The sequence below is a fragment of the Mustela erminea genome, chromosome 4 (genome assembly GCF_009829155.1).
Source record: "Mustela erminea isolate mMusErm1 chromosome 4, mMusErm1.Pri, whole genome shotgun sequence".
Lineage (NCBI taxonomy): Eukaryota > Metazoa > Chordata > Mammalia > Carnivora > Mustelidae > Mustela > Mustela erminea.
Window position 1 is genome coordinate 26943493 of NC_045617.1, and position 24217 is coordinate 26967709.

Consider the following 24217-nt stretch of genomic DNA (forward strand, 5'->3'; position numbering starts at 1 on the left):
AAGATTTTGTTTATTTATTTGACAGACAGTGATCACAAGTAGGCAGAGCAGTAGGCAGAGAGAGAGGACGAAGCAGGCTCCTTGCTAAGCAGAGAGCCCGATGTGGGGCTTGAACCCAGGACCCTGGGATTGTGACGTGAGCCGAAGGCAGAGGCTTTAACCCATTGAGTCACCCAGGTGCCCCTGCACTAGATTTTTTTTTAGATTTTTGTTTTCATTGTGATCAAATATATAACATAGTATTTACTCTTTTAACCACGTTAAAGTGTACAATTCACTGGCATTAAGTACATTGACAGTGTTGTGTAACCATCACCACCGTTTCCAGACGTTTTGTCATGTAAGTGGAATCATACTAGGTTTTGACAGTAATTGGTAACTACTGCCTTTGCCATTTTTACTTATATACCTCTGTGGTACTTATTTAAAGTTGATTATTTGTGAGGTGCCTAGGTGACCGGTTGGTTAAGTGTCCAGACTCTCAAGTTTCAGCTCAGCTCATGATCTCAGGTTGTGAGATTTAGCCCTGAGTCGGCCTCTGTGTTCAGTGGGGAGTTTGCTAGAGATTCTGTCTCTCTCCCTCTACCCCTCCCCCTGCTTGGGTGTGCTCAGTTGCTCTCTCAAATAAAATCTTAAAAAAATTAAGTTGATTATTATGAGGAATAATTGGTTGACTTGTGGATTTTGGTGATTTTTCTGATAATTGGTAAAAGGCATCAAGTTCATTACTTAAGAACAGTTGTACATTTAAAATTTTAGTTACTCTTCCTGTGCTCTATTCCAATTTTAGTATATGTGTTGCCGAAGTGAGCACTGTAGTGCTCTATTCCATAGGAACAAAAAGTAGTGAAGATCTGCACTGGGCATGTATAGATGAATAAAACAATGCCTGTCCTAATTTATAACCTAGTATTTATCCATTGCTGAGGAAAACGTGTATTATCTTTTAATGTATTATTTTCAGGATCTCTTTGACACATCTTCCAACCACTTTCAGTTAAAAGTATTTCTAAAATTTTCTCTTTGCAAAGACTTACCTGATAAGTATGTGTGAATTAATGATTATCTTCTGACAATTCCGTTGTCTGTTACATATTCCATAAAGAAGATTCTGGTGGAAGTTTATATGTAATGTAACCTTGGTTTTGCTGAATTCTATATGAACTGATTTATTTGCATTGAAGTGATTTTTTTTTGCATCTAGATTGTTAGAAGTAAATTATTTTGTATTTATTTTGATAGGAACAACTTTTCAGCCTAATAGTAACTCCTACGTAAATCCTGATCACTTAAACTATTTCCGGTTTGCTGGACAGATCTTGGGATTAGCTTTGAACCACAGGCAGCTGGTCAACATTTACTTCACAAGATCATTCTATAAGCACATTCTTGGTATGGCTCTATTGTTATTTCCAGAGGCATTTATTTGAAGTGTTTTTCTTAGAATCTTTAGGGAAAAACTAAGTAGGTAAGTGATCGCATTTTGATTGAGGTAGTTTTTATTTCAATTAGAAACTGTCTGTGTATGTAAGGCATTTGGGAGCCTGAGGGAGAGAAAAAAATCTATTTTTTTGCTAAAAAAATTGTTTTTCATTTTAGTGTGCATATGTTTATGCTAAGAATGCATTTTAATATGAATATGCTTAAGTGAATGGCACTTTTTGAAGTAATAATAATTTTTCTGTATAGCTATTTCAAAGAAAGATTACATTATAAAAATGTGGGAAAAAACACAAGTTTAAATTAACAGACTCCCAAATCTAGGAATTAGCCTCCACTTAAATCATGCTGTGAATTGGATTATATTTTGCAGTTTTATGGAATATCTGTAGAGGGCAGTATTTTACCATTAAACAAACAAGGAAAGGCAGAAACATTTATAATATAACTGCTGTATGTTTGCATTTTTAGGTATTCCTGTAAATTACCAAGATGTGGCATCCATTGATCCAGAATATGCCAAAAATTTGCAGTGGATTTTAGATAATGATATTAGTGATCTGGGTCTAGAGCTAACCTTTTCTGTTGAAACTGATGTGTTTGGAGCAATGGAAGAGGTGCCTTTGAAACCTGGGGGTGGAAGTATTCTTGTCACACAAAATAATAAAGTGAGTATTTGAATACTTATCGTAGCCATTGTTTGTAACTTGGCCCTGATACTTTGCTGATTACTCTAGCCTCCTGACACTAGTTAGAAAAACTTTTACTGTTTCAGTTTCATAACATTTTATAACAGAAAAAATATTTAAATTAACTAAACCTTCAAATACCAAATTTTTAGTTAGGAAGGATCATTTCACTAGTGTGTTAGATAGCTGAGGCAGTTCCTGAGGCAGCCTAGAGCACAATTCAGTTGATTCTATAAATTGGGCATCTCTTTATTAAAAACTTCGATTAGCAATAGAAGTTTACACCAAAATCAAATTAGGATTTAGTCACTGTTTCATCTTTTGAAGTACGATGTTAAGAGTTCCAGTAGAGAAAAGAAGAATTTCCCATGTTAAACTTTGTACATGCTTTTGGTATCCAGTAAGTCTGTTAGATCTCTCAACTTGATTGTTTTTTTAAGCTTTATAACTTGATTATTTTTATTTATTGTTCTGTCTTTTATTTGTGGATATTTTTTCCAGTTTTATTTGAAAAATAATTGACAGCTGCACATAGTTTTAAATTTTGTCATATGTTTTAAATTTCACTGTTGAAAAATATGATTCAGTTTTATGTTATATTTTGATTTGTAGGAAATTGGGAGCCAGAAAATCTGGTTTGGGAACTCTACTTCTGTCATTTACTAGTAGCAACTTCTGGTTAAACAAGACTCAGTTCTTTTTCCTTTCCATTAGTTGTATTGTAATTCCAAGACAGCTTCAGAAGCAACTAACTTTAAAAAATTATGCCCATTGATTTAGTAAAATACGGATTCTTTTTTCTTTGAAAGACCAAAAGACTTGGCTACATTTTAACCTCTTTGAGCCTCAGTTTTCTATTTTGTAGACTTGAGATAATGATACCTCCCATACAGAATCGTTACTAGCATTTTGCAAGCTGAAAACCACAATACAAAATAGTGCTCTATAAAAAGAGGATAGTGCTCTATAAAAAGAGGTTTTTAGTTTGAGATATGTATAGGGTATTGGAAAGTTATATCATGGTATGCAGTTTTGACTTTTTGCAACTTAGATACTATATGTAGAAAATAACCCATGAAGTTTAATTTTTGAAAATAAGATCAGAAGCTGAGTTTTTACACACATATGCTTAGATGTTTTTTAGTTTGCTCTCATTTGACACATAAGGACACTGAAACCCAAAGAGTTAATGGTAAAGCTGGGGACAAAACCCAGATTTCCTACTTTCAAGTCTGATGTTCTTCCTTTTGCAAAATTAATCATGTTAAGGAAGATCTTACTTGATTTTTAATATAATGAGTCATGTTAAGCTATAGATAATGAAAAGACTAAAATGCTTCTTTTTTTTTTATTTTAAAGATTTTATTTATTTGACAGAGACAGCAAGAGAGGGGAACATAAGCAGGGGGAGTGGGAGAAGGAGAAGCAGGCTTCCCACCAAGGAGGGAGCCTGATGCAGGGCTCTATTCTAGGGCCCTGGGATCATGACCTGAGCCGAAGGCAGATGCTTAATGACAGAGCCACCCATGAGCCCCAAAATGCTTCATTTTCAAAATATGTATAAGCTTGCCAGTGATTGAAAATACTTTTAAAAATCTTATTATTAGATTGTCCACCCTGTAGTGCATTTATTATTTTATTTTACACTGGAGACCTATTCTCAATTAAGGGTAATGAAATTATACTATCTTTATTATAAGCAGGTGATTGTTTTTCACCAGAGAAACTCAAACATGATTCTTATCTGTGAATACTATGGTGAGTGGACTTGTCACCCTCTCGGATATATTTTATATGACAAAGTGGAAAGACTCATTAACAATTGCATGATGCATAGGTATATTTATACTTGTATCTCCTAACAGTACCCCTCCCATTATGACATGATTTTTGTTTAGATTTTTAAAAAGACATTTTATTAATTCTTTGGCACTCGCGTCTTTTATGAATTCTAGAAAGAAGGAAGATATTGAGTAAGTAACAACAAGAGTATACACACATTGAGGGTGTACCTTTCATTGTGAGTCTTGTTAGACTGGAATATTTATTATTGTAATATTATGAGACCGATGCCTTACCACTTGGCAACTGCCTTACTATTGTAATATTAAAAAGGCTGAAACTTTTGCTTCTAAGTTAAATGCATTTTTATTTAACTATATTAACTAATTTTTGGTTGATTATAGGTGACTTTTTTTTATTATTAGCTTTTGGTAATAAAGCAGGATCTCAATCACTAATATGTTCATTCTTCTCAGCTTTTATTTTTGTGATGTAAACATTTTCCAGAGTTTTCTAATGTTACCAGAAAGAGCCAAGTATAATTGGTTTTTTTTTGAGTCAAGCATAATTCTGTATCAAATTGTTAATGCTTAAACATTTAATGCTTACTCAGTAAGCAACCCCATTTTTTAAAATTAAAAATCTTTAGAAACATACCTGCATTTTAAATTGATTACTTGCTTTAAGATTGTTACTCAGTTTACAAATAACATTTTCAATTTTTAGAAATTTTGTTATTTTTTTAACATATATTTCTTTTAAGAACTTTTTTGTTACTCTAAGGTTAGACTTTTACTTACTTATCTCTATAGGTGTAAAGTTGTAAGAGTCACCTTTGGAGTTCAGCTTCAAAATCTGTAAGCATGTTGCAGTTTAAATGAGTTTCCAAGCTTGTTAGTATGAGAAAATCTGTGTAAGCTGATCTCCACATGGGGGAGTCATTTAGTCCTAAGTTTTATGGAAAGGCTTTGATAATTGTGGAATGAAGTCAAATAAAGGAAAATACCTTTGTTTAAAAAGGAGTACATTAAATAAATACAAATGATATAGGCAGAAGAATACATATCCATTCCACATTTTATTTTTTTTAATTTTTTAAATTTTTTTATTCCATATTTTAAATATAATGGTCTTTTAAATTTAATTTTGTATCTATCAATTTGTTAAAAATCTTAAAAAAATAATGAAACTAAACTCTGGTTTCACTTTTGAAAATGGATGAATTACCAGGAGCTGAGCATTTATTTATTTATTTGATTGTTTGTTTATTTTTAAGATTTTTATTTATTTGGCAGAGACAAGTATTTGACAAGTAGGCAGAGAGGCAGACAGAGACCGAGGAAGGAAAGCAGGCGCCCTGTTGAGCAGAGAGCCCCATGCGGGGCTTGATATCCGGAGCCTAGGATTGTGACCTGAACTGAAGGCCGAGGCTTTAACCCACTGAGCCACCTAGGTGCATTTAAATAGTATTTCATCTTCTTTTTAAAATTTTTGCTTTTATTTTTCACTTTCTCTCTCTCTCTCTCTTTTTTTTTTTTTTTTAAGGTTTTATTTATTTATTTGTCAGAGAGAGAGAAAACATAAGCAGGGGGAGTGGCAGGCTGAGTGAGAGAGAAACAGGCCCCCTACTGAGTAGGGAGCCTGGATGTGGGACTCAATTCTAGGTATCTGGTATCTGAAGGTAGACACTTAACTGACTGAGCCACCCAGGCATCCCCTCTTTTTTTTTTTTTTTTAAATTTATTTTATTATTTTTTTTATTTTTGAGCAGAAGCTAGAATCATGGAACCATAAAATTTGAGTTAGAAGTGACAGGTTTTCTTATATCTTCAGTCTGTCTCCTAGAACTGAAGAGTAAGCTACATGAGTTTTAAATGCTAACACTTTTACAGTGTTAATCATGAAGTTCATTCAGGCTGGGAGGGAGAGAAATAGGGATGGGATAAGACAGGATATCAAGGAATAGAGGAGGCGGCGTGGAAGTTGAATTACAGAAGCATTAAATGGTCAGATGGGGGTGGAAATGGTAAAATGTTCTGGGCTTATAGGAAGTTAAGGGTGACAGAGCACGATGTATTCAAGGAACCACAGGTAGATCAGTGAGTTGTAGATCTTAGCTTAGATTGCAAAGCAAATGAGTGGTAAAAGATGAGCGGGGTAGACGGGCCAAATTCTGAAAGACTCTGCACCCACAATTAAGAATTTGAAAATTGTTCTAAAGACTGTAGGGATGATTGTAGATGTTATAGAAGGCAAGTTTCATCAGTGGATTCTGTCTCTTAAAAACACAAAAACAGACTTAGCTTGGAATGTGAAGAATGAATTGAAATGGGGCAATATTGGAGTCAGGGCAACTGATAGGTGGTCGTGGTATTGGTCTGGGGAGCATGCATGAGGATTTTGTAAGACAATGGCAGTGAGGATGGAGATAATGAAGTAGTTTCTTGCCTTTTTGGCATATCTGCTTATGCCTACAAAAGAAACCTGGTTATCCTTTTGCAGTTTTCAGTAGAGAAATTTCCAGTGAGAACTCTTATATACCAGGGCAGTAGTAAGTGGATAAACTCAGGAAAGAAGCTTTTATACACCAAAGGATATATATTGAAACCGTAAATTGAATTATTCCAACAATAATGCCATTTAAACTGTTAAATATGGAAAAAATAACTATTCCAAACTATTTTACAAATGGGCCCAGTTTATTCCTCTGCTTAGAGGAGGGGGAAGAAAGAACATCTTGTTTTCACTAGTAAAAGTTAATTATTATTTAAGTAAATATGGTTCATTTAGATATTTTTTGAGAAATAATGAAAAACAATTTTCAAGAGGAAAAATAGCTTAAATTTTGCTTTTTTTTTTTTTTTTTTTTTTCAAAATCACCACCATTTCTCATAAGAAGACATAATTTAGGTTGAAAGCCTGAAGAGAAGTTAAAATTTTAAGGAAGATGTCTGAGAGAAGAATATTATTTATTCCACATATTCAGAAGACTAGGAGATTATTAAAACAAAAGGTTTCTATAAGTATAATTTAACTGGAACATATTATCTGAAAGTTCAGTCTTCTTAATCTTAGTGTTTTTACATTTTTCACTTCAGTTTGTTTTTTGCTTACTGATTTTATATCACTTACCAGGATCAGAGGCTGAGCCAGAAAAAAGTTGCTATGGCTCTTTTTTGTTGCTGTTGTTGTTTCTATGCTATGCTGAAGTTTTTCGAGTAGAAAGCTTTCTATGTATTTATGTAATTATTTCACCAGTACAAGTACTAAGATTCCTTAATATGATTAATTCTTCAATTTAATTCTTTGGCATCAGTATTATTTTATGCCTTCAAAGAATAGACAACAAAACTCAGGTGGGAGCAAACATGACTCCTACGATATGCAGTTAGGGATGACAAAAGATCCTCTGCCCCCAAGTTTTATCAACTCTTATAATAGCTTAAAAGAAAATGATAGTTTATGCTTGGTTTATAATTAATGTTTAATTATGCAACTCTTTATGCCAGTGTTTTGTGGACTGATTGTCATCTACATATTCAGTGTTTCCTTATTAAAGCATTTAAGATATTTGATGTTGTTCAGGGCATAAACTGTGGGGAGGTGAGTCACTTGGATGCCTGTATAGATAATGGGAATGCAGTCAGTATATTTCTGCTCAGTATGAATAGTCAGAATGTTACTGTGTAATGGTAGTGGATGTTCATAGTAATAATTGTATCATCAAGAAAACATTAATTTGTGTTATTCTGTTTGAGGATGTACAGTGTTTAAGGAAGCAGGGAAACATTTTAGCTCAGTTGGATTTATATTTTCTTCTGTTAAACAGTGGTATTTCAGCTATGTGGAAAACTTTATTTTACTAAACATCTTAGCAGGATTTGTGATGGCTATGATTTTATTAGTCTTCTTTCTTTTTTTAAAAAAAGATTGTATTTTATTTATTTGACAGAGAGGGAGAGAGAAAGAGAGCACAAGTAGGGGGAGCAGAAGAGGGAGAAGCAAGCTCCCTGCTGAGCAGGGAGCCTGATGTGGGGCATGATCCCAGAACCCTGGGATCATGACCTGAGCCGAAGGCAGTCGCTTAACCGAGACACCCAGGTGCCCAATTTTATTATTTTTCTGAGTAATAATTTAGACCAAAATTCATCCACATTTAAATTAACTTAATATGGAAACTGGTATTAGAAGGAGCTGATTTCCACAAATTGATACACAATGACTATGGGTCCAAGTTATAGAAATAAATGTGGAAAATATTTAAAATATTGGAATAATATTCCATATTAGAAGAATAGAAGGAAACAAGTAAGGAAAGAATAGTATACTTGTGAGAATTAATTTTTAAAAAGAGAATGTGTGAGGAAATAATAGGAATTAAGTAATTGAAAACAGAATTTGTACTACTCTGATGAATATGGAGTGCAGTAATGGCCAGTTAAAATTGGTGAAGTGTACTTTGAACAGTTCACAAATATTTTCCTTTTTTTTTAGCGTGAGAGAACACGTGTGCACATCTGAATGGGGGGAGGAGGAATGAGGGGCGGAGGCAAAGGGAGAGAGAGAACCTTAAGCAGGCTCCATGTCCAGTATGGAGCCCAAAATGGGGCTAGATCTCAGGACCCTGATATTATGAGCTGAGCTGAAATCAAGGGTTGAATGCTTAACTGATTGAGCTCCACAGGAGCCCCACAAATCTTTTATGCTTCATAATTTAAGGTCTTGAACAATGATCATTAAATAGTACCATAAGATTCTAAGAGCAAAACATTTTGGGGAAAAGCTGGTCTTGATAAGGGAAGATAGGGTCTCATAAAGCACCTTAAACATTAATGAATGAGTGGAGCAGAAAAATTGTAGTAGTTGAGTAAGTTTATGTAGAGCATACGTAAACTAAAAGATAATCATGTGCTAATATTGAAATCATTGCTGGTTATCACTTGGAAGTGTGCTATATATATTATTTCTTGGATTGGACATAAAAATCTAGTTTATATTTCTGTTTGATTGTTTGGCACTCATTTTTGTCTCCTCCTCTCTGGTAACTACCTCAATGTAGTAACTGATTAAATCCTGTACAGTGGAAAAAAACTTATGGGTGGTAGGGAGTGTGATTTGGGGGCTATTCAGTAGGCTGAATAGCAGAAATGACAGCTTTTCCTGCGCTAGATTACACCAAGAGCTATGTGGGTTTGGGGAGAACTATGGAGAATCCACCATGACACTTCTATAGCTTTGACATGTATGGAGAATTCATAGGCAGTGGTTATATATAACTTGCTAGCTCAGTCCTTGTGGGTTTTTCCCCCCGCTGGGGTAGAGTTAGGAAGTGGGATGGGGCATAGCATTGGATTAGTGCCCCCCGCAAATAAAGAAGGAACCCAAAATAGGCTTTCTCTACTCTCTTTAGAACATTCATACCTGGCAGGTAAGAACTATGTATAGCATATTGCTTTTTAGTCACAAAGTTTCACTTAGAGGTAATTTAAAATACACAAATGATAACAATTGATAGAGTTGATTGATAAATATGTAATAGTTGATTCTTGTCTGAGCCAAAATATATTATTACCAGTTAAATTTTAAGTAACACTGTTTTCTGTAATGATGTATTTTAAAATGAAATGTGTTAAAGTAGCTTACCTTAATTTAGAATCAAGTCAACTATGCTTATATGACCATTTTATCAAGTTCTTAGTATGTATTAAATGCACTTGTTGAATGTATGCATTCTTTCAATATTTGTTGAATATTTACAAAGTGGCAACCACTTTTTAGGAGCTGGGAATATATACTAGAAAACAAACAAAGCCCCTGCCTGCAGAGAGATTACATTCTAATGAGATACTTCAGTCAGAGACATGAGGAAGTATAGACACTAAGGCCTGAACAAGCTTATATTTGGGGAATAGAGAGAATGAACAAGGGAGAGAGTAGAAAGAAATGAGATGAGAGGACACAACAGAGACTGGATCATTTAGGGTCTTAAAGGCTAGGAAAGTAATTTATATTTTACAAAGTTGTTTTGTTTTTAAGGTGGGTGAGAGGTGCTTGACTGAGCCACCTAGGCACCCATCACTGTAAGGCTTTGAGCAGGAGTGATGTGATCTAAATTATGTATGAAATTATATAGATAATATTTATTTATATATTTAAAAGATTAGTTGGTGGTATGGGAGAAGCAGTACAGAGGCAAAAATGGAAACTGGGACCCCACATATTACAGTAACCCAGATGAAGGTGATGATGATGGCTTGGACCAGGGTGCTGGATGTGGAGAGGGTGAGACAGGGTTGGTTTGAGAATGTTGTTTGGAGGTAGTTCTGATAGAACTTACTGATACAGCATGTGAGAGAAATCATGGGTGATTGATTCCTAGGATTTTGGCCAAAGTAGCTCAGTGATTGGTAGATTATGGGTTTACTGAGAGACTTGAATAATGGTGTCTCTAAACCTTTTCCTTTTTTTTTTTTTTTTTTAAAGATTTTATTTATTTATTTGACAGAGAGAGAGATCACACATAGGCAGAGATGCAGGCAGAGAGAGAGAGAGAAGTCTCCCTCCTAAGCAGAGAGCCTGACATGGGGCTCGATCCCAGGACCCTGAGATCATGACCTGAGCCGAAGGCAGAGGCTTCACCCACTAAGCCACCCAGGCACCCCTTCTTTTTTTTTTCTTTCTTTCTTTCTTTTTTAATTTATTTATTTGACAGAGAGAGAAAGAGTAAGCACAAGCAGAGGGAATGGCAGGCAGGGGAGAAGCAGACTTAGCAAGAAGCCCAATGTGGGACTCTCTCCCAGGACCCCAGGATCACAACACAAGCTGAAGGCAGCGGCTTAACTGACTGAGCCTCTCAGGTGCCCCCAACCTCTTACCTCTTAAGTGAAGAATGATTATATCAACATTATATTAAGTATGTGAAATTGAAAAAAAAAAAAATCACTTTTTTTTTTTTTTTATAGGCGGAGTATGTTCAGCTTGTTACTGAACTTCGAATGACAAGAGCCATTCAGCCTCAGATCAATGCTTTTTTGCAGGGCTTTCATATGTTCATTCCACCTTCTCTCATACAGCTTTTTGATGAATATGAATTGGTAAGGAAAAACATCAGTTCATTTTGGTTACGAAACAACACAAAACTCCAGTCTCTATAATTCAGAAATAATTTTGGAGTACTATGGTATAAAATAATGTATAATATGACATTATGGTTTGATGTTCTTGTTAAGAGATTTCTTACAAGATTTGTGATTGTGCTTCTCTTAAGCTTAATAGCCGGAGTAACAATTCCTTAGTGTGAAATGAAAACAAAAATGGAGTACATTTTCAAAGTATTTTACATGGGAGATGTTGAAGGCCAGTCTTCTCAAAAGCAATATTCATATTATAGTTAACCCTTAAGCCTTGAACAATGCGTTTGAACTGTTGTGAGTTCAAACTTAAAAGTGGATGTTTTCCAGTATAACACTAAATTTTCCTATTTTTTTTTTTTAAGATTGATTTATTTGAGAGCAAGAGAGAGTGTGTGTGAGTTGGGAAAGGAGCAGAGGGGGAGGGAGAAAAGAGGACAAAAAGTCTTAAGCAGATTTCACACTAAGCATGGAGCCCAATGTGGGATTCAGTCTCAAAATCCTCAGATCATTAATCCCAATGTGGGATTCAGTCTCAAAATCCTCAGATCATGACCTAAGCCCAAACCAAGAGCCAGACACTCAGCCAACTGAGCCACCCTAGACGCCTCTTCTTTCTGATTTTCTTAATAATATTTTTTCTCCTGGTTTGCCTTGATCTAAGAATAGGATATGTGTAATTCATGTAACATACAAAATATGCTTACTGTTTATGTTTTCTATAAGGCCTCTGGCCAGCAGTAGGCTATTAGTAGTTAAGTTTTGGGGGAATTCAAATGTTACATGTGGATTTTGACTGCATGGGGTCAGAGTCCATAACACCTGCATCGTTCAAGCAAGAATCAACTGTACTTCTAAATTTTTGGTTTGACCATATGAGGTACAAGATAATGATACTAACTTCTTGTCCTTCCGAAAAGAAGAATTAGAAGGTTTTTCTTACTGTATTTGTTTAATTTTCTCTAACTTCTTATTTTACCATATATAATTCTAAATTTTCCATTTTAAATCTGTGTGGAGTCCTTACTTTGTTGGCTTCTAGTTTCTAATGTTTGTTTTGCTTTTTTAGTTTCCTTGCCTTTTACTATGACCTAACAGGATTTCTAATTTTATATGCTTTATGTTTGCATTTGCCCTCATATCCTTTTTCTCTCTTATGATTGGTAATAAATTATTTTCAAACTCTTGGGGAGTTGTCTAACTCCGTAATTAAACATAGTATTTTTTTTTTTTTTTTTTAGATTTTATTTGAGAAAGAGTGAGTGAGAGAACACATGAGCAGAGGCAGAGGGAGAGGGAGAAGCTGACTCCCCACTGAGCCGGGAGCCCAATGCAGGGCTTGATCCCAGAACCCTGGGATCATGACCTGAGCCAAAGGAGATGCTTAACTGACTGAGCCACCCAGGCGCTCCTATAGTGTTTTGAATAGAGTATAGAGTATAGCTAATTTTTCATTTAAAAAAATGTAATTTGGAATAGTAAATTTTAGATCAATGGAAAAGTATCCTTTGGTTTTTATTCTTTCCCATAAAATTAGTTTTACCCTGTGCTTTTCACTTTACTTTATGAGTAAGTACACTGATTTATACCTTTTAATTTTACATATATGCCAGTATTTTTTATACCTTTTAATTTTACATATATGCCAGTATTTTTTGTTTTATAATTCATTATATCTTAGTATAATAGTGAATAAAATTTATGAGTTAATTTTGAAGTCCATTGTGACTTAGTTTCATTAAATGTTTTGAGGTTTTTTTTTTTTTTTTTGCTTGCATTTTTAGGTTTAAGATTAATGGTTTTGTTTAGTATGGACTCATTACTTTTTACATGGCAGTAAGTTATTTTTAGCATTTAAAAATGGAGGAGTACTTATGAACTATTATTAAACATGATTGAAATCTGACTATTTTCCTGTACCGTACATACATTAAATTGGCTTTGTGAGTTCAAAACAGAGACTTCCACATTATCTTTTGGACCTCTGTGTAAAAAAGAACAAATAGCAACAATGTAAATAATTGACAAAAACTTTGCCTCCTGATTTACAGATATTGCTCAGTTTTATGAGATTTATTGATTTATAGTGTATGTAGAGAAAAGTATATGCATCGTAATGTACAGTTTGATGAATTTTTATAAACTGAATACACCCATAAAACCAGCACCTGTATCAAGAAACAGAGAAATCCTGGCACCCCTCATGTCCACTCCTGTTCTATTCCAGTCACTGTCTCTTCATGGGGAACTACTCTTCTGACCTTTTTTTTCCATTAACATTATTATTATTCTTGTTTTTACATTTATTTAAATTCAGTAAATTAACATATCATATATTACTAGTTTCAGAGGTAGAGTTCAGTGATTCACCAGTCTTATATTTTTTCTTTAAGATTTTATTTATTTATTTTTTTAGAGAGAACCTGAGAATGGGGAGGGGCAGAGGCAGAGGGTGAGAGAGAATCTCCAGCAGACTCCCTGCTGAGCATGGAGCCCAATGTGGGGCTCCATCTTATGACCCAGAGATCTTGACCTGATCCAAAATCAACAGTCCGGTGGTTAATGGACTGAGCCACCCTGTCTTCCTCTTCTGACTTCTAAAAATACCATAGATTAGGTTTCTCATTTTTGAACTTAATATAAATGGAGAAGTCACCTAAATATATCTGCTTTCTTTAGCTCAACTTTTTATGAGAATTATACATATTGTTGCAGGAAGTTGTAATTTGTTCCTTTTTATTGCATTATAGCATTTCATTGTATCAGTGTGTGTGTGTGTGTGTGTGTGTGTGTGTGTGTGTGTGTGTGTGTGTGTTTAGAGAGAGGTTTATGCTTGATGAACATTTGGTAGGTACTTTTCAGTTTTGGGTTATTTGAAGTAGTGCTGTTACAAACATTCTAATACATGTCTTTAGGAGGGTGTATGTGTGCATCTTAAAATGTAATTGCTGGGACATAGGGTGTACATTTATTCTATTGTAGTAGATAACTTGCAGATAGTGCAAGTGGTGTGTCAGTTTGTATTCCCACCAATAGGTATGAGAGTTCTGGGTATTCCATGTCTTCACTAGCACTTGATGTTTTCTTTTTCATTTTTACCATTTTTGTGGATCAGTAGTGGTGTTTCATTTACCTAATGACTTATGAGATTGAGTGTGTTTATATGTTCATTGGCCACTTACACTCTGGCGCCAGGTGGCTCAGTGGGTTAAGCATCTGCCTTCAGCTCAGGTTGTGATCTCAGGGTCCTGGGATCAAGCCCTGCATTGGGCTCCCTGCTCAGTGGGAAATCTGATTTTCCCTTTCCCTCTGTCTGCTGTTCCCCTTGCTTGTGCTTTCTCTCTCTCTCTCTGTCAAATAAATAAATAAAATCTTTTAAAAAAATAGTGTTTACTCAAGTAATTTGTCCATTTTTCTATTGTGTTTTCTGTTTTGTTTTTTTTGTTTTTTGTTTTTTTGTTACTGATTTATAGGATTCTTTATAGGAGTGTTTGTTATCTATATTGTGAATATCTTCTGTTTTGGTATCTTTAAGTGAATAAAAGTATTTAGTTTTAAAACAGTTCAGTTTATCCTGTTTTTCCCTTTTTTTAATAAATGGATCTCTTTTGTCTCCTTTTAAGAACCTGTTTCTTATTCCCAGGTCATGAAAGTGTTTCCCCATGTTTTCTTCTAAAAGCTTTCTTTATTCCTTTATTTTTCATATTTTGGTCTGTTGCTGTTAAATTTTCAGTTGTGGTTTGTATTAGAAGTTAAGTCAGGATTCCTCATCGGTCTTAGACTCTAGCTTTACTATGTTGAGCTGATTGAGACGGAGGGATTATTTGGAAAGAGCAGTGTTGTCAGCATGATCCTGATATATTCAGTGATGAAAATTATTATTAAAAATGTGGTATTTTCCAGGCACTTTATATTTATTACCTTTTTTTTTTTTAAAGATTTTATTTATTTATTTGACAGACAGAGATCCAAGTAGGCAGAGAGGCAGGCAGAGAGAGAGAGGAGGAAGCAGGCTCCCCACTGAGCAGAGAACCCGATGCAGGGCTCGATCTCAGGACCCCGAGATCATGACCTGAGCTGAAGGCAGAGGCATTAACCCACTGAGCCACCCAGCGCCCCTATATTTATTAAATTTAAAAATTTTTACAATAGACCTCCCATTTTACAGAGAAGGAAAACTAAAACTAAAGAAGGTACAGAATTTCCTCCTGTTCATAAAGTATGTATTCCAGACTGGGAACCCATGTTCTGTGCTCTAGACCTGGTCTGTCTTCATCAGTATTGCCAGACTGTCTCTCAGAGGCATAAGTTATAAATGGGACTTGGTTTTAGAATGACTTTGTCTTTCATAGGAAAAGGAGTATGCTACATTTGGATAGGAAACTTTTTTTTTTAAAAAGTTGGCAAAGAAATCTAAGCTAGATGTGCATCTGGAATTAACACATTGAACCATATGAATACTAGATAAGCTAATGGCTATGAATATTTTCATGGCTCAATTGCTGGCCATTCATATGGGATATATATGTTATACCCATTTCCAGTAGACTAAATTCATTTATTTTGTCATGTTTTTAAAAAACAATAAATTATTGATTGGGACTTAAAATCTTCCTGCTGTATATTCTTTTTATTGTGGTATTCCCATTTCATCTACTTGTTTTTACTCAGTGTAATTTTTTTTTTTTTTTTGCCTAGGTGTTACATGGGATAATAAAGATCTTCCTCTTCACAAAAGCTGTAATAATATATTCATGAAATGCTTTAAATTTCTTGAGAATATAGTCTCAATCATTTTTACTTATAATTATTAATAATGGAAGCATACTTAATATTATTAAAAGCTTATCTTTAGAAGGGAAGAGGATTAAACTCTCATGGCTTGTAAGAAATATATAAAATTCGTCCCTACTCACTTTTGGCAGATCTGTATCAGTGTCTTGCCAATTTCCCCAGATGGCTCAGATAGAAACTTTAACGAAGGAGCTATTACAGAGGTGGGCAGTGGTAAGAATAACAAAAAACGATATCTTGCCATTTGCAAGGAGGTGGATGGACCTAGAGGGTATTATGCTCGGTGAAATAAGTCAATCAGAGAAAGACAATTATCATATGATCTCACTGATATGAGCAATTTGAAAAGACAGGATCATAGGGGAAGGGAGGGAAAAATGAAATGAGGGAGACAAACCATAAGAGACTCTTAATCTCAGGAAATAAACTGAGGGTTGCTGGAGGGGGAGGGTAGGTGGAGGGACGGGGTGGCTGGCGATGGACATTGGGGAGGGGATGTACTATGGTGAGTGCTGGGAATCGTGTAAGACTGATGAATCAGACCTGTAACCCCTGAAACAAATAATACATTATATGTTTAAAAAATTAAAAAAGAAAAGAATAACAAGAGTATGGTGAGGCATCCAGAAACTAGCAACAGTGGAAAGCTTTATCATTTCTAGAATTGAAGAAACAGGTGGAGGAATTACAGTAGTCCCCCCTTATGAAGAGGGAATCTGTTCCAACACCCGCAGTAGATGCCTGAAACCATGGATAGTACTGAATCTTGTATATTTATGTTTTCTTTTAAATATACATACCTAGGGTAAAGTTTAATTTAAAATTTAGATACAGTAAGAGATTAACAACTACTAATAATTAATATTTATAACAATAATAATTATAACAGTATACTGTAATAAAAGTTATATGAAGTGGTCTCTGAAAATATCTTACTGTGTGGTAATCGCCCTTGTTCTTTTGATGATGTCAGATAAAATGTGATGAGATGAAGTGAGGGGAATGACGTAGACATCGTGACTTAGCAGTAGGCTGCTATTGACTTTCTGAAAGTATGTCAGAAAGCAGATTACGGGCTTCTGGACCATAGTTACTGCGGTAGCTGAGACCACAGAAAGGGAGATTGTGGGTGAGAGTGGGGGGCTATTACGAGGACCCTGGGAGAGCCTGAAGTACCAGTGAGAGGCAGCCTGATAGTAGCTATAGTTGAGGAAACATGGCTCCTGCAAAGTTGTGCTGAAGCAAAGTGGGAGTAGAAAATATCCTCACCTCCAGAATCCTGCCTGTTTCCCAGTGATGGAGCTCAGCCTAAAGCTAATAGGCAAGAGAGCCAGTCTGCATGAATTGGTCTGATGGGGCTCAGAAGAGTGCAAAGAATGGTGGGGAATATATCTGGATTGTTAAAATGGAGACTAATCAGAATACCCATCTAGTAAAAGTATTTTATAATACTGTGGAAAGGAAGACTAAAATACACCCTAGACCAACAGTTCTCAAAGTTTTTGGTTTTAGGACACCCTTACAACAAAAGTTTTTGTTTATGTGGGTTTTATTAATTGATGTTTACTGTATTTGAAATTAAAAGATATAAAATATTTTCTTAATGTAGAAATAACAATCCATTACATATTAATATAAATAACATTTAAAAATTGAAAATTGCATTTTTTAGAATTAAGCTAAAAATAGCTTAAAGTGAGAAGAGTGGCATGTTTTACATTTTTGTAGGTTTTTTAAATATCTAGCTAATAGAAGACAATTAGGTTCTTATATCTGCTTCTGCATATAATCAGTTGTAATACGTTGTTTGCTTGAACTAGATGAAGAAAATCCAGCCTCAGATAGGTTGGAAAGGGGAGAAACTTTTAGACTCTGAGTAGATCTTAGAAACCCCAAGAGTTGTCAGATCCCACCTCTTATTAGTCTTCATTAATTTTCTTCTGAGCACACTTTGGTACTAGTCAGGTGTTGTATGGGTAGTTGTTATAGGAGACATGATTTTGAACCACACTGTATCTATGTCTGTGACAACAAACTCTGCTGATCTGGCTTGTCAGTATTTGGTTAAGTGTAGTATAGTCATTGCCTTTTCTGACTGTATAAACACATCCAGTTGTGACATACAGGCTCATTGAGCCATATGGACAAGCTCTTTCCATGTTCAGTTTTCTCTTGGAAGACATAATGGTATTTTTTACATTCTTAATTTCACATTTGATTACTATTTTGTTTGATGATCTTCACATTAAAAAGGTGACTACCAAAAATCATTAGGAAATTGTATTTTTTTCTCATACTGAGAAATGTTGGCTTTAGAGGATCCAAAACATTCCAAAATAGAGTTCTTCCAAGGCCTGAATCTGTACTGTTTTTTATTTTTTATTTATTTATTTATTTATTTTTTAAAATTTTTTTTTTAAGATTTTATTTATTTATTTGACAGAGAGAGATCACAGTAGGAGAGAGGAAGGGAAGAGATCACAGAGAGAGAGGAAGGGAAGCAGGCCCCCTGCTGAGCAGAGAGCCCGATGTGGGACTCGATCCCAGGACCCTGAGATCATGACCTGAGCTGAAGGCAGCGGCTTAACCCACTGAGCCACCCAGGCGCCCCTCTGTACTGTTTTTTAAAAAATAATGACTATTTTTATTATATTACCTTTTTTTATTATATTACTCCTTTTTCCTAGTGACTAGAGTTTCTTGATGATCTTTTCTTTTGTTTAACCCAGGACTTATTCAGGTCTTTGTTGTCACATTCATGTTGAGCATATAATTTAGAATTTAACAAGTTCATACATTACCATAAACGTAAACCCCAAATAATAACATTCAAAAAAGTGTTGCAGATGTAAACTTGTGTATGTGTTTATGTATTTGTCTCCTATGTTTAATGAAGTTGTATGAATGTGGAGATATTTCCACATCTCAGCAATATTTGAGATTATCAGTATGAAGCGTTCTCTCTCATATAGTAATTGTTATTGATGACATGCAGAAACTGTCAAAAAAATAAATCAGTTTTACATGGGATTAATTTCTAATTAAGGCAAATTTACTATTTAAATGTAATAACTTTTTTTTTCCCAATGAAGATTAATGAAATACTTCTCTTCTTCCCCAAAGGAGCTACTGCTTTCTGGCATGCCAGAAATTGATGTGAGTGATTGGATAAGAAATACAGAATACACAAGTGGCTATGAAAGAGAGGATCCAGTTATTCAGGTAAAATCTCTCTAGAGCTCAGAATGAAGTTAAGTTTGCCATTTAATTTTATAAGCTTTTCAGCACTATTGGATGAAAACCTGCATTAATTAACAAAGTAAAAATTTTCCCTAAACTCTTCTCCTGGGAATATTGCATATGAAAGCTTTGTATGAAAGCATTTTTGATAAATGAGTTTTATAGAATAAAATATGCTTTATGAATATTACATATTTCTCAGGTATTAAGAAGTCTGCAATTACTCTGAAATGTGAGTTAAGTTTTTTTATTGTTGTTAGTGGTTCTGGGAAGTTGTGGAAGACATTACTCCAGAGGAGAGAGTTCTTCTCTTGCAGTTTGTTACTGGCAGGTAAGAAGTGTTTTTATGCTAATGTGGAAAGATTTTTAATGTGTTGCAGTTTTGGTGGCCTAACCAGCCAAAATGCATTATTCCTTTGAATTGTCAGTTTCTATTTCCCTTTCCATTTTTTTAGGTATTAAACAAAGATTTATTTAGCTGTTAAGGATAAAATATGGTAGTGCTCAATAAATGTTTATTTAATGTATACTAGTGTATAAACTGTTCCAGTCAGGACAATCAGCATATATACTGTATTTTATAATTTGGTAATCTTTTCATTCTGTCGGTAAGTCAGTGGTAGTGCCAAATTCTTAATATTTGTCTGTTGTTGGAAAACATACACATACATACACATGACACACATAATATCCATACTCAACAGTTTTTCTCCAGTTCTTGCCAAATTTTTTGAAGATTTTATTCCACAAGCTGGGGAGGAGCAGAGGGAGAGGAAAAGAATCCCAAGCATACTCTGTGCTGAGTGCAGAGCCTGACATGGGACTTGCTCCTACAACCCTGACTGAGATCATGACCTGAGCAGAAACAGAGTCAGAAGCTTAACAACTAAGCCACGCAAGCATCCCTCAACAGATTTTAGTCTCAAGATTCATGGCCTAAAAAATAATTTGTGATAGCACAAATATATTTGAAAAGTCTACTTTTGGACTGATTAAATATAGATACTGGAAAACTAGATGCTTTTAACCTCCTTTAAGTTACATTAATGAAAGATATTTTAAAAAATCCAATTTTAATTCTTGGCATCTTAGAATTTTATTTGTGCCCTCCACTTTATGGAAATATAGTTCATTTGTTCCATCATCAATGTACATGGTTCTTCTAGGAAAGTTGGAGCACACATAAAATTAGAACAAATAATGAACACCATTCTCTGCCAGCAATAACTATTGTAAATAATTTGGTGTATTTACTTCTCTATTTTTTCTGTCTATCTTAAAAACATAATTATGGGTGTATATCTCTATAAAATATATATGTTATTTGAAGTCTAGTATTTCCTTATTTCTTGTAATCTATAACCATTATAGTGGCACCTGGGTGGCTCAGTGGGTTAAAGCGTCTGCCTTGAGCTCAGGTCATGATCCCAGTGTCCTGGGATTGAGCCCCGCATCGGTCTCTCTGTTCAGCAGGGAGCCTGCTTCCTCCTCTCTCTCTCTGCCTGCTTCTCTACCTACTTGTGATCTCTGTCTGTCAAATAAATAAATAAAATCTTTTTTTAGATTTTTAGAAAAAGAAAATTTGGAAAATGAAGAATATAGATAGAAGACAATGAAAATCCATTAGGTAATTCCACTATGCAGAGATAATACTTTAATATTTTGCTTTATTTTTGAAGTCCTTTAGAAAAATAGTTGGGGATTTACACTGTAATCTAATTTTAAACAATAAATAAAACAGGAATATTCATTCAGGGTACCTGACTAGCTCAGTTGGGAAAGCATGAGACTCTTGATCTTAGGGTTTTAAGTTTGAGCCCCATGTTGGGTATAGAGATTACTTAAAAATAAAATCTTAAAAAAAAAAAAGAACATGAATATTCACAGATTATAGACTAAAGATATGAAAGAAAACCTTGTTTTAGTGTTCTGTTGTAGTTTTTTGGCTTCTTAATGCCAAGAAGTACCCAGAGATTTGAGTAATTTAATGAAAAGAATTAAAAATTATATATTCTAGGTGGGAGGATTAGACAGTTTCAATAAAAAGAATTACTTCTAATCTTAGTGTCTGAGATTCCAGAAATTTTCCCACATACATAAAGTTTTACTTTTCTTTTTTTTTGTTAAGTTTTATTTAAGTAATCTCTACAACCAACCTGGGGATCAAACTTACAACCCCAATAAGAGTCTCTTGCTTCTCCCAACTAAGCCAGCCAGATGTCCCATAAATTTTTACTTTTTAAAAACATCGTTCTTCTTTAATAACTTCTGAATTTAGCAATATATTATTAAAATTTTTTCCATTTATAGATCTAATTTGTTCATGGCTACCTATTTTTCAGTTTATGGACCTTAATTGGTATTGTCCTTCATTGCTAAATTTTCCTGTTTATAGTAATGCTGAACAAATAAGGAATTCTTACATTTATACACTTGTGGGCCAGTTTGATTATTTATATAGAAAAAATTCTTAGAAGTTTTTGTACATGAAAGTATATAAATTTTTATAACCTGATACGTATGTATCAGGTTTTTTTACCCTTCAGAAAATTACCAGTATTCATATCAACAGGGAATGAGAGGACCTATTCCTTTTGTTCTATCAGTACAGAATGTAATTTTTTTTTTTAAGGTCTTATTTATTTGAGAGAGCATGAGAAAGAATGAGACCATAAGCAGGGGGGAGGGGCAGAGGGAGAAGCAGACTCCCTGCTCAGCAGGGAGCCAGATGTAGACTTAGTCCCAGTACCCTAGGATCATGAGCTGAGCCAAAGGCAGATGCTAAACCGACTGAGCCACCCAGGCATCCTCATTTCTATTTTTATATAATTTTTTATTTATATAATTCTTATGTGAATTGACTGTCTTAATTATTATGCATTCTGTTATCATTTATTTTTTATTTTTATATTTATTTATTTATTTATTTGAGAGAAAGAGAGCTTGGTGGGGATTATTGGGGGGTGGAGAGGGAAAGGGAGAAGGAGAGAATCCCAAGCCGACTCCCCGCTGAGCACAGAGTCAGACACAGGGTTTGATCTCATCACTTTGAGATCATGACCTGAGCTGAAATCAAGAGTCAGATGCTTAACCGACTGAGCCACACAGTTGCCCTGTCATTTTAAAAAATTCAGTTCTAAGTGTTCTTTATGTGGGACGTTAACCTTACAAATAACTTTTCCCAGGTTATCATTTGCCTTTTAACTTCATTAAATTAAATACAGATTCCCATGTAATTTAAATTATAAATTTACTTTACAAAATTTATAAAATAGAAGTATTAATTTTGTAAGTTGATCATTGTACTTTTCTTGTTGTTTTTATAACTCCTTCCCCACTCCCAAGATTATATATATATATGTTTATCTGCATTTTTTTCTATAACTTTTTATAGTTCCTATTTTTACTTTACAATTTTTAAGCCATCTGGATTTTAGTTTATGTATTGACGTAGAGCTTTTACTGTTTTCTAAATGATTTATATCTAAACACCATTTAATGGATTATTATGTCCGCACCACCATGATTTGGTTGGTACAAGTCTTTAAAGTGCAGATAACAATTACAATTACTCAAGGTCTCTGGGACTAAAAATGTCAAGTTGCTGCTCTTGTAGAATAAAAAACTCTTGTATTAATAATACAGAATGCCTCTCCCAGGTCAGACGTATAGTCATGGTTAGCAGTACTGAAAAGAATTGCACTTTTTATTATTTACCTGGTCATGAAGTGTAGCTTATGAATCCATTTAAACTGAGGTGAGGGATTTGAGTAAAAAATAGAAGCCAAGGAAGCTGATGGGAACAACACAGCTAAGCTTCACCATCATGCTGAAGAAGTCATTTTTCAACATTTAGTCTACAGAGTCCTTGTTTTGAATTCAGACTGAGTAATTTTTCAACTTTTTTAAACCTTAACTTTTATTTAATTAGACTTAAGTGTAGGTATAGAGCATTTACCATTCTAAACTTAGCATGTTTTTTTTTATTCAGTAGCACTTTCTAGAAAATTCTGATTATCTGTTTATATTAGATATTAAAGTATCTTTCTCTGTGTCCATAGTTAGTTTAGTGCAACCTTCCTGAAAAGTCAAATGTGTTCTAATTATTAGAACCAAGAACCAATGCAAAAATTAATTTTTGAATATTATTATGGTGTAACATTATTTTGGTGGTCTATAAGACTGTCTTAGGGGCGCCTGGGTGGCTCAGTGGGTTAAAGCCTCTGCTTTTGGCTTGGGTCATGATCCCAGGGTCCTGGGATCGAGCCCCGCATCGGGCTCTCTGCTCAGCGGGGAGCCTGCTTCCCTTCCTCTCTCTCTGCCTGTCTCTCTGCCTACTTGTGATCTCTGTCTGTCAAATAAATAAATAAAATCTTAAAAAAAAAAAAAAAGACTGTCTTAATTAAATGACTTACTCAAGAATAATGGGATTCAGACTTGATGATTTCTTTGTGTATAAAATAGAAGTGTGTCATTTTTATTGACTGTAATTTTACATTGTATGATCCAAGTGTCATAATATTCAGCCAAGACCATTTCATTTATTTTTCTCATACATGCTTAAGCTTGATGAGCCATGATCTTAGGGTAGTATTCACTGATTATTCAATTATGGGGCCCAGTCATATTTGTTTGTAGTTTAGAAGAAGAGGAATAAAATTTCAGAAATTGTGAATAGCAGTTTATAATATAATTTTAGTTTTAGATCTTTAAATTGGAAAATCTTCTGATTTTTAAACATGTTTTTCAAAATTTAGTTACATGAAAAACATTAGATTGATCATTCTGATGTTGAAATACTGTATATTAATTTGTCAAGTCTCATTTTCTTATCTTATTCTGATAAAGTGGTGTACTTTAAAATTCTACCTCTACAGGAAATTGAGAACAGCTTGGCTTTTCACCCCTTTTCATTTTTGGTTATCCTTTTAATAGGTGTAGACTAATGTAGAATTTTATTTCCGTTTACACACTTGTCCAGGTCTTCTTTAGCTATTCTTCTGCTATTCTTTTAGTGTTTATTAACAAGACTTTCAATATTCATTTGGTTTTCTAAGGTAAGGTCAGACATTTCATGAGTAAAGCATTTAATAGCAACCAAACAAGTTCCCAGCTATAAAAGAAAACTGCTCTTTTTTAGAG

The 24217-nt window shown here is 34.3% G+C and overlaps 1 protein-coding gene across 8 annotated transcripts in view; it reads left to right on the forward strand.

Annotated features, from left to right (window-relative positions):
- The window catches only part of HACE1 (HECT domain and ankyrin repeat containing E3 ubiquitin protein ligase 1), a 127473-nt gene that overhangs the window by 97505 nt on the left and 5751 nt on the right, over positions 1 to 24217 (forward strand). For 6 of the 8 annotated variants that reach the window (XM_032338946.1, XM_032338945.1, XM_032338951.1 and 3 more), the window contains 5 exons: positions 1243 to 1392; positions 1912 to 2108; positions 10874 to 11005; positions 18959 to 19057; positions 19336 to 19406. In XM_032338946.1, the coding sequence (XP_032194837.1) occupies positions 1243 to 1392; positions 1912 to 2108; positions 10874 to 11005; positions 18959 to 19057; positions 19336 to 19406 (649 nt within the window). Of the gene's footprint in view, positions 1 to 1242; positions 1393 to 1911; positions 2109 to 10873; positions 11006 to 18958; positions 19058 to 19335; positions 19407 to 20638; positions 20703 to 24217 lie in introns of all 8 variants that reach the window. The other 2 variants (XM_032338950.1, XM_032338949.1) reach the window with 2 other exon arrangements.